This window comes from Frankliniella occidentalis, unplaced genomic scaffold (genome assembly GCF_000697945.3).
Source record: "Frankliniella occidentalis isolate FOCC.00 unplaced genomic scaffold, Focc_3.1 Scaffold62, whole genome shotgun sequence".
In the NCBI taxonomy this organism is placed as follows: Eukaryota; Metazoa; Arthropoda; class Insecta; order Thysanoptera; family Thripidae; genus Frankliniella; species Frankliniella occidentalis.
The window spans coordinates 98,235-108,861 of NW_026267192.1; the positions used below are offsets into that span (position 1 = coordinate 98,235).

The window sequence follows — 10,627 nt, forward strand, 5'->3', positions numbered from 1 at the left end:
GGGGCGGGGCGGAGCCGCGGGGCGACACGAGGCAGTGACTCGGGCTCGGCAGTCAGTAGTGGCCTGGCAGCACGTCCCGGCAGACGCACACCAGCGACACACACACACAGGTGAGCCTCGCCGGTAGTCGAACATCACCGCTATCAGGCTTTGGTGTAAAGTATTCGTTAACGCTGCTGCTGCCATGAAACTAGCCAAGTCAACCAGTCACTGGGAGTGTCACTGACCCGTCGACAGTTCCCTTTGACATGTGTCCAGAGTAGGGACAGTTAATTTTAAGTTCCGGCCGACAGGGGGGCGTAGCGATGTGTTTTGGGCTGCTTTGGGGTTTTGTACTGCGAATTGACCACCTTTCAGGTGGCTGTTCAAGGATGACTGGGGCTGCTTTAACGCACCCGAGAGTCTCGTTGACGTTGTGGCGTGGCGCCGTGGAGTGGATAGCGCAGAGAAGCGCTGCTGCTGCCCGAAGCCGAGACTCGTTCTAGCCACGCGAGCCGGCCCTGCGGCCTGGGCTGCACCGCCTCTCTAAACATGCATTCGTGTGCATTCCCTGCGGGCTGCGTCTCGTCCGGCCAACCAGACCGGGAAGGGGGAGCGAAGGACACTTCAGGTTATTTCAGGTTTATTTGCACCGTTAGAGCTGTACCCACGTACCAAATAATGTCACAATATGTTCTTTTCGGGGTCGAATACTGTTTTGCATGCATGCGTGCAGCTGGGTTGCCCTACCCGCCGGGGCCCGCTAGAACGGTTGTGACAATAGGCAAACCTCCGGCAGGGGTACTGTTCAACGCTACAAAATTTTCCGGGGTCCCTGGGGCCCGCTGGCCCGCTGGCCCGCGGCCCGCATATCCCGGAGCATAGTTTAGTTGCACTGTACCGCATGCAGGCGTGCGGACGCGTTGCCTACTCGCAAGGCGCCGAGGTTGGCGAGGCAAGCGGCAAGCCCATCCACCTGCATGATGCGGTACAGTAGAACTACAGAACATTCCGGGTTCTGTAGGCCGCCCTGTGAGGAAACAACAGAAAGTGGTGCATTTGTGTGAGGGGTCGTCCAGAAAGTACGTCCGTCATTTGCCGACGCGAGACTGCCAAGCCAAGTTCAGCCCGTGTTAAGCTCTCTTAGCGCCTGATCGGTAGGCAACATCTTGTCTGCAGTGCATGCGTGCACGACGGGGTGGCCTACCCCGAGTCTCGCAGGCGCCCAGCTCCTGTAATTTGCCGAATGAATAAATCTGCGGACGTACTTTCTCTGGACTATCCTGAGCGAGCAGCCCTCGAACGGCACATAATCAGGTGTTGTCGCTTTCGAGGCGCGAGTATGGCAGGTAGCTGATTTGCTGATTTGCCCCGTCGACATTCGTAGTTATACTGGTTATACTGCACCGCACGCTCGTACATCGTGTCTGACACCCAGAAAAATGGGTTATTAGTTCAAGACTATGATGCACTCAATCTAATTAAGAGTATTTGGCACTTGATTTGAGAACAATTTTACTTGTAGTGAGGCTGATTTACGCTTGATTCAAGTACCAAAATGGGCACTTGAATCAAGCGTATCTGACTCACTACAAGTTTAATTGTTCTCGAATCAAGTGCAAAATGCTCTTCATTGGATCGAGTGCATTTTACACTCTTGGACCGAGAACCCATTTTTCTGGGTCGACCATGGCGCCTTACGGACCGAGCTAGTAGGCAACCCGAACGCATGCGTGTATGCGACACAGTCCAACTACAGAAGTGAGCAGGGCGAATCAGCCAAACCCAGTATAATGTTATAATTTTCCCTCCAGGTTTTGTCCAGCGAATTTTCAGTGCTTCCAAAAGGCAACCAGGCACTATAGCAATTCCCCCTGAAACCTAATCGGAATGAGAGATATACACGGTTGGTTTTATCAGGATCCTTACGAAGGAAAGAGTCATGTTTGTCCCCGTTTGGTGACTTTGGTTACTAGGCTCACTCTAGTGGCTGACAAACAAGGAGGAATGAAAAGTTCGACCTTGAAAACAAACGTGCCAAACAACTTGGCCCGTACAGTAGACACCAACAAGTGGGCCCATTGTGGCTCGTAACGCACCGAAATGATTTGAAGGGATTTGGGTCGCCCGGAGGTTTTGAGGTGCTCAGAATAACGCAGTAATATAAAGCTCGAATAAAACCTAGACCATAGAATAGATAAATAGTTTGGGTCTGGCTTGATTGTGGCACTGTGATGAGACGGGCAATCGACATGTTTTTCCACTCTGCTGCCCTGTCGCACACATTCTACAAATACTTAATTATAAATTAATGGCATTCTAAAAGTGTAGACCTTGTGTTAATCACAATCAATGAGAGGTGTGCCTTCTTGTATCTATCGGCTGCACGCCAGCCTTGGGGACTGAGAGGAGGCGGGTGTTACACGGCCACCGCTCACGGCCGTGGTGCGGGTGACAAGTTCAAGGCTAGACTTGGCTAGGTGAGACGGGGGAGGAGGGGGAGGGGAGGGTGATAGGGCTGAACCGTTGACGCTCTCTGTTCGAGGCAGTACTCGCAGGCAGGCGTACGCTCACTACTGCAACAAAAGCTGTTTTTGCTCCCCGCTCATCAGGCTCTCGATGACGCAACTATGTTGCTGGGTGCGTCCCGCTTATCGGGCAAGCAATTCGATCACCACACACAGCGCGTTGTGTCACACTTGACGTCCTCGGTGGGCGTGGGTGGAAGTCCGGTGACGACTTGAGAGCGGGAACTTATACCTATCTTCGATGTTTTCTTCCTCTCCACAGATCCAACATGGCCATTCCCCTCCGCAGCGTGCTCGTCAGCGACGAGGTGGATCCCCTGTGCGTGGAGCTGCTCCAAAAGAATGGCATCCCCGTCACGTGCAAGTACAAGATGCCCAAGGAGGAGCTGCTCAAGGAGATTCCGGTACGCTTGAGCTTCGCTTGAGAGCCCGGGCTTGAGACTAGAGGCTGCCCCGCGTTGGTAGTGAAGGCGGTCTTGTGTTTGTCGCTGCATCGTGTGCTTTACACGGGGGCTGACCGAGTTATTCTCTATTCTCTGCAGAAACACGACGGACTGGTCGTGAGATCCGACACCAAGGTGACCGCCGAAGTCATCGCCGCCGCCACCAACCTGCGCGTCGTGGGCAGGGCGGGCACCGGCGTGGACAACATCGACCTGGAGGCAGCCACCGCCAGGGGCATCATCGTCCTCAAGTGAGTTGCACCTCGTTGCAGCAGTGCGTGCAAGTGCAGAGTGCGGCCGGGGACGCCCCGCTGTTGGTCCCGGGTAGGGCAAGGGCCTGCGTCGGCCTCCGCCCCTCCCAATGAATAATTGACCTTGCTGTGGCCGCTGCTGCCTTGCGCTACGTCGAGGGACGCGGGACCCGGCCGCCCCAGCGCGCCAACACCAACCCGTCCAGGACGGGCTACGCCAGGCTACGCGTAGAAGCATGACCGGTTACCTTTGTGTTCCAGCACGCCCGGCGGCAACTCCATCAGCGCCTGCGAGCTCACCTGCGCCCTCATCGCTGACCTCGCCAGGTGAGACAGAGTGTCCCTCCCTGCACCCCTCTCTAACTAGCTGCAGGTGGTTTGTTGTTCGGATCACGGTCTTATGTTCACGTTTGCCGTCACCAGGAACGTGAGCGTGGCGTGCCACTCGCTGAAGGCGGGCCGCTGGGACCGGAAGCTGTACTCGGGCAGCGAGCTGCAGGGGAAGACCCTCGCCGTGCTCGGCCTGGGTCGCATCGGCAGGGAGGTCGCCCACCGCATGCAGGCCTACGGCATGAAGGTGAGCATACCGGACCAGGGCAGGCGTGAGGCCTGAGGCCTGAGGCCGGGGGGTGGGGGGTCACATCTCATCCGTCTACAGGACAGAAGACGTGTTGTCTTATCGCCGGATTCGTCTACGAGTGGCCCAGAGAGGAGTGTCGGGAGGGAAGGGCAGAGAGCCGCTTCCTTCTCTCGCGTGATCGGTAAACCGTTGCTTTCCCGGTGTAGGGTGGTTGGTGGTGGTGGCCCGCGGCGGGCTGAGAAGGGCGTAACGCGTAATTGTCCTCTATTAGATTATAGGTGTCGACCGCGTAAACTGCAAGTCGCAACTTTCCCGCTCGTTCCAGACCGTCGGCTTCGACCCCATCGTTACTCGAGAAGACGCCGCCGCCTTCAACGTCGAGAAGATGGAGCTGGAACAGATCTGGCCCGTGGCCGACTACATCACCGTGCACACCCCGCTCATCCCTCAGACTCGCAGTGAGTAGCGCCTGTGAGCCTCATGGCGAAAGCGTTCGTAAGATGCCTGATTCTGAATTTTAGATTCGCCACTTTCTTGGGCACACCTTGGGCCACTTCTTTGGCCGCGGCATTTGTTTTCACTATGTGCACGAAGGAAGGGGTGGCCCCAGCCAGCCTTCTAGACCTTTGATAGAGAGACTAACACCTCAAACCCTCTTTGTCCCAGACATGATCAACGACCAGGTTTTCACCAAGTGCAAGAAGGGCGTCAAGGTGGTAAACGTAGCTCGTGGAGGCATCATCTGTGAGGAGGGCCTCCTCAAGGCGCTGCAGGACGGGCGCTGCGGCGGCGCCGCCCTGGACGTGTTCAGCGAGGAGCCCCCCAAGGGAGCCACGACGCGCGCCCTCATCGAGCACCCCAAGGTGGTCGCCACGCCGCACCTCGGCGCGTCCACGGCCGAGGCGCAGAGCCGTGTAGCCGTCGAGGTAGCCGAGCAGTTCGTGGCCCTGGCCGACCCCTCTTCGCCGTACTCGGTGACGGGGGTCGTGAACGCGCCCGTGCTCGGCGCCGCCCTGGTGCCCGAGAACGCCCCCTGGATCGCGCTCGCGCAGCGCCTCGGCGTGCTGGCCTCGCGGCTGCTGGCTGCCGGGGGCACCGCGGGCGCGCAGGTTGCCGTCCAGACGGCCGGCGCGGCCCTCCAGAAGAAGGCCTTCCTCGTCACGCCAGTGGCCGCCGGCTTGGTGCAGAAGCCCGGCGTGAACCTGGTGAACGCGCCCGCCATAGCCAAGCAGGCCGGCATCGTCCTGGTCGCCTCGCACGACGACAGACTCAGCCAGCCCGCCTGCGTGCGCGTCACGGTGCAAGGCCGCGTGCTCACCGGTTGGTTGTCCTTTGTAACTCCAGCTCGCCTACGGCCCGAGCTGCGGACTCGTTGTCAACCCCTCCGCTCTTGTTTTTTTTTTTTTAGGCACGGTAGGAGCTGCCGGCGCCAGCGTCCTCCTGGCCGTCGACGACGCTGCTTTTGGCGACGCCGGAGTCCCTCTGGACGGCAACCTCGTCCTGGTGCACTCTAAGGATGCCACTGTCAGCGTGGCGAATACAGCGGGTTTGTAATCAAATTATTTTTTGACGTTTATTATTTCAGACGTTTTGGAGACCGATCTCTGTTAGTGTTTTGCCGAGGTTTTAGAACTTGTTTTTCTTGTCTCTTCTTAACCTCCATTATATCATTTCATTTTACTGGGTGTATCAGAGCAAACACAACAATGCTGCAAGTTTGCCTACTTTTACCGTCATGGCCCCTGTGGTCCAAGAGGGTATGCAAACCCGCAACACCGGGGTGTTTGCTCCCACACGCCCGGGCTACGTCGGGATCTGAATCAATGACCCTTCTGATATTTGCAGCTGCTGTCAGCAAGATGGGTACCAACATCCTAGGCCTATCTGTTGGCGTGGGTTCTGCTGGAGTGTGGACATTGCTGAGAACCGCACAGCCTGTTGCCATTAGTGTTCCGGGGGCACAGGTTTTCTAAGACTGCAAAGCATCCGTGTTTACCTATTTTATAGCATTCCTGTATTGCATCTTTCAACAGCATCTGGGAAAAGTAATAATGTACTGTTAGGTTTTGTTGCAAGTATAGAAACATGATAGAAATCATGTCTCGGGGATTGTGCTGCATCAGCACAGGTGAGAGTATATGTGTATTTCAGTATTGTGGTGACATTCCAAACTGCAACATTTAAGTTCTGTGGAGTAAAATAATTAAAGACTGTTCTGTAAAAGGTGACCATATTTTATATACTAGGAATTTTAATAAATTCAATTTATTTTATTAGAGAATATTTATTTGATGGAGAGGCAACAACTGAGTTACTATGAAATTGCCAGCCTTTATGTCACCGACACTGGTGTGTGTGCTTAAAAGTAACAGGCATGCTCAAAATGTTCACATTTTCTTAGACATTATAGTGCCAGCAGTTTAGGTTAAAAATAGCATCTTTTAATTTTTTCTGGGCTGTATAAGAATTAGACATATAGGGCCAGAGAACCACAAGAGAACTTGTGGGTCTGGGCTACCTAAATAACTATTTCAGGTCTACAATAATGAATTGTTTCCATTGACTTTTGAATCTATCAGTAGTCAGGTGTTCATGGGGAATCACTATGCCAAAACCTGGTAGTTACAATTTGATAAATCACAAAAGAAAAAGGACTCAACATCAAAATGCAGTCATGAATGCAATTTTGGTGACTTTCATCCCTTAATTATTTTTTTTAACCCATTCTACAAAATATCTATTTAGACCTTCAGAAAAATGAACATTTAGTACCAATACCAAAAGATAGAAAACATATACTTTTAAAATGAACTTATGGCCAATTATTAAATTACAATAGGAATGTAACCAATCACAATTTTAACCACAGATCGCATCACCAAGAAATGGAATAAAAATCACTATGATCAGTAAGTTATTCTTAAGCTCACATTCACATTAGCAAGGGTATTAAAAGTTTTAAGTCAAGTTAGTGATTTGTTTGCACAATTAATGGTCAAAGTGAAACGTATATCAAAGCATGAAGTCATAAAAAAGCATCAGATATAAATAAAACCCTTCACAAAAATAAATAACAACCAGATTACAACAAATCAGTAATTCAGTTTAGCAAACTATAAAATTCACTAGAAAAAGAAAAGGCAGGAACCAGAACCTTTAAAAGATGCTCAAGCTGCAGTGCCTTTACAAAGTCACTTTAAAGTAAGGCTTAGTAAGGAATGTTTTTAATGACTTTCAAAGGTACTGCAGACTGAAATTCTTTTTCTACAACACTGGACTGGGAGATAGTAAGTCCTACCTTAGGTTTTCCTGTTAAGGCACCACCAAACAAAAAAAGGAAAAACTGTCACGCTTAAGACTAAAATATATAAATTGAGTCTGCAGATCAATGAAACAGATGTTATGGTACGCTGAAAATTAGACACAGAAACATGACTAGTCATGTAGCATATCAAACTAAAACTTCCAGAAAATAGAAATAATGGGGACATAAAAACAATCCCTAGTAGTACAAGTTATACGGAATTTTCTTGCCTGAAACGTTGTGCACATTCACAATATTTTAAAAGGAACTACAAGAGGAATGTGTAGTAGGAATAATAATAATAAGACAAATGACAAACAAGGAGGAAAGAAAACACAAAATTAATTTTGTGTGAATACTGGTACTCGTTCTTTACAGAGACTCTTTCAGTGCTCAGTTGCTTTACATCTATATGGTTGTAGAATCAACGAGTGTTGTTCTGTCAACATGTGTCACGTTACTCTGAGAATATATATTATTATTAAACATGTACCATATGAAACTGGATGATGACGAAATTAAAGAGAAGGCTAAAACAGGCGCTATTCTCGGTATTCCCTTCAGGTCACAAGACAAGAGCATTGTTGCAAAAGTCGGCGCTTTCAAAAAGATGCGCGTTCCGTGAAAACCAAAATGAATATGAATCTACAGTTGGCGGCACAATAGCAGAAGCAACATCGGCAGACAGGACTTAGACTGAAAACTTGTGAAATCTGTTAAGAGTTCTCAAAATTTTGCTATTAGACCGAAACAATCTTCATTGCTTCCAGTAATACTAGCAAACGAAGTTTCGAATGGTAGTATTGTCATGTCTGTATGCGCTTCGTGTTCCAAGATGAAGATTTGTTGTGCGGCACGGGTCTATCGACTTAGAACGAAAACCGGCGAATTTTGTTAAGAGTTCTCAAAAAAGTAGTGTCAAACTTGAAAAAAGGTCCATTGTTGGTCACGCCTACAACATTCCCCGTTTCGAATGGTACAAGTATCATAAGTGTACATATTCTGTACTGCGAGCATGAATAGCGTTACGCGTGACATCGCACTGAGATCAATACTCGTTCTTCTACCACTGAGTAGGTGCAGGTGGTGGTAAAGAACGAGTAAAAACACAGTAACACAAATGATTTGTAATGAATCAGACCCATTCAATCAGCCTTCGAGTACAGTAGGCAAGGTGTTGATGTACTAGAATTAAATATTTTGTGATAAAACTGCAAAGTTTCTCACTCAAGCAAAAGGCAAGGCGCAATATTTGTATATTGTGTAATTATTTATGAATTGACAACATTTTCTTATAAAATGTCTGTTACACAACCATAAAATGTGGCCCACTAATTCAACTCTTACTTTAAAAAATAAATATTAAAAGGCATCTTTCCTAAGTATTATCACTATGACCGTGAGGAATGTATATAACTAGACTCAGATTTTAATACAGAGTTGTTTAGTACAAAACTCCAGCTGCCAAGTTCTGTCAAAGCTAGGTTGGCTAATGAATAATGAAACAGAAGTAGATATATGGGTATGGGTAATTGTAAATACAGTACAATGGACATATTGTCAGAAGTTTGTAAAAATTCCTATAACATTTATAGTATAGTGAACAAAAAGGTAGACCAAGAACAATTTACTGGCTATTAGTTGAAGACTGTTGGTGTTGGTACCAAAAAGGCACCACACGTGCTCTTATCTCATGTGTTTGCTTACTAAGATACGTGTACAAACCTCTAGTCTTTGCTGTTATCTGCAATACTGAAGAAGTCTTATGTAGAAATGTGGCACATCTGGGAAAAAGAAAAAAAGATTAGTGAAGCAGAATTTTCAAAGAACTATAACATAATAATACTTTAAGTTATTAAGTATAATTCAGCTAAAAATCTGGGATCAAGTACCTTTTCTTACTCACAGCTGACGAGTCAATACCAAATTATGAACTAGCTCAAAGGGGTCTCCTCCACCCCATTTGTTGTCGCTGGGGCATCCTCTGGCTCATCACCATTTTCTACGGCATTCGACTCAGCTTCAGCAGGTTCTTCCCCATTCACCTCAACAATTCCATTTTCCTCTGTGGCATCGTGAGCTACGTCTCCATTTTCTGATGGAATTGGACCATTGCCTGCTTTGCTGGATAGTGTTTCAAGCTCTTCCTGAACCTTGTTAAAGAAGTTGGGGTCCATGCTCTTGATATGTCCCAATAACTGGTCCCTCTCAGCCTGACTCCAGGTCTCGAACCATTCTCTGAACAACTTGACTCTGCACTGGAAGAGACTCGGTGGTCGACCTTCGTTACAAGACAAAGTTTCTACTCCAGAGAGCAGGCCGTTGATATAGCTACCGGGAGCCAGCTTTTGAGCTAGGATGGGCAGAAAGTCCCCTCTCTGCATTTCGCTCCACTCGTGGAACCACTGCACCGTGTATCGCAGCTGAGCGTCAGTAGGAGGCCGGTAGCACTCGTTGGCGGTCATGATGAAATTCTCCTAGATACGAACGTAAGTTTTTTGTCAAACCAAACTGTCTGAAAAGAGCAAATTCACCAAAACAACACAAAAGTCAATGACAGTCCGTCTGTCTGTTGTCAACTCGATGTTCTGCGGCCGGCCACTAGGCGTGGTGTGAATAATGCAAATGCCATCGTACTGCCTTCCTAAAGTGAAAACAGACAAGGGAAACGATATTGGCACTCGTGCTTTGTTTTGTTTTGGAGCTAGCAGAAGACTTTAACCCCATTCATTCCCCACTGACTGCCGCCGAGTGCCGAGTTGTCAAGCTTGGCTGTCAAACTTGATATTTGACGTGAGCTCTTAAAACCAGTGCTGTAACGTATCCAACCACAAGTCGTACCATGGCCGACAGCATTGAAATGAACAAAGTGGTGGACGTCGATTGGAAGTTTGGTGTGACAGCATCCACAAGTGAAGAGGATAAAGTGGGAACCTCGTACTTGCATCTGAAAATTACTGTTGAAAGCGGTGACAAACAACATAAGAATGTGTACTTAGAAATGACTCTACCTCAATTTTATTCCTTCTTACATGAGCTTGAAAAGGCCAAGGCAAGTTTGGATTTTTTGACATAAATATATCTACACTGTTGCTTTTTCTGTATGTGCTGTCTACATTTTTACTTTAGTACATCTGTTATGCTCATTGATTGTGATACATTCTATTTTGTAAATGAACTGTCTGTTATGTTTGGAAACGTAGTGCCGTCCTGTTACAGATAAAATGTAGATACTAGTTTTTGTAGTGTTAGTGTGGATACAGAGTTCACGAATCGCAAGCGTCCTTTTCACGCTTCATAAGCTTCACACAGCCAATCAGGAATAAACTTTTGTCACGCCTGGCGTGAAAATCACGCATGGCGTGAGAATCACGCTCGTGTTTAGAGAACCCTGTATCCACCTTCATGGGGACATTGTAAGCTATGTGGCTTCTTACTAATACATTTTAGTTTGGATTGTGTACAACTTATATTATTTTTATAGCACTTTCATTATTAAGAACTCAGATTTATAGATTTATGTATTCACACATCATAACTAT

The 10,627-nt window shown here is 48.2% G+C and overlaps 2 protein-coding genes across 3 annotated transcripts; one reads left to right on the top strand and one right to left on the bottom strand.

Moving 5' to 3' along the window:
* The first annotated feature begins 6 nt into the window (after positions 1 to 6).
* LOC113214055 (D-3-phosphoglycerate dehydrogenase) lies at positions 7 to 6,054 on the top strand. 2 transcript variants are annotated; one of them, XM_052268004.1, is made up of 9 exons: positions 7 to 110; positions 2,770 to 2,911; positions 3,050 to 3,201; positions 3,463 to 3,528; positions 3,625 to 3,778; positions 4,053 to 4,239; positions 4,448 to 5,101; positions 5,190 to 5,327; positions 5,627 to 6,054. In XM_052268004.1, exons 2-9 carry the CDS (start codon positions 2,777 to 2,779, stop codon positions 5,752 to 5,754), a joined length of 1,614 nt encoding a protein of 537 aa, XP_052123964.1. In that variant the 5' UTR covers positions 7 to 110; positions 2,770 to 2,776; the 3' UTR covers positions 5,755 to 6,054. The 2 variants fall into 2 exon arrangements, with proteins under 2 accessions (XP_052123964.1, XP_026289094.1); XM_026433309.2 differs by having other exon boundaries at positions 4,107 to 4,239.
* Positions 6,046 to 9,707, bottom strand: LOC113214056 (uncharacterized protein C14orf119 homolog). Its single transcript, XM_026433311.2, has 2 exons — positions 8,978 to 9,707; positions 6,046 to 8,869 (listed from the first exon to the last, which is right to left on the bottom strand). The coding sequence occupies exon 1, from the start codon at positions 9,548 to 9,550 to the stop codon at positions 9,020 to 9,022; it is 531 nt and encodes a 176-aa protein (XP_026289096.1). The 5' UTR covers positions 9,551 to 9,707; the 3' UTR covers positions 6,046 to 8,869; positions 8,978 to 9,019.
* Positions 9,708 to 10,627: the final 920 nt, after the last annotated feature.

What these genes read in the sequence shown, in the direction of transcription:
- LOC113214055 (XM_052268004.1), top strand. Translation starts at nt 2,777, where the DNA reads ATGGCCATTCCCCTCCGCAGCGTGCTCGTCAGCGACGAGGTGGATCCC. An exon ending in AGGGGCATCATCGTCCTCAA is followed by an intron (nt 3,202 to 3,462) that starts GTGAGTTGCACC and finishes TTTGTGTTCCAG; the next exon opens with CACGCCCGGCGGCAACTCCA. An exon ending in GCTCATCCCTCAGACTCGCA is followed by an intron (nt 4,240 to 4,447) that starts GTGAGTAGCGCC and finishes TCTTTGTCCCAG; the next exon opens with ACATGATCAACGACCAGGTT.
- LOC113214056 (XM_026433311.2), bottom strand. Translation starts at nt 9,550, where the DNA reads ATGACCGCCAACGAGTGCTACCGGCCTCCTACTGACGCTCAGCTGCGA.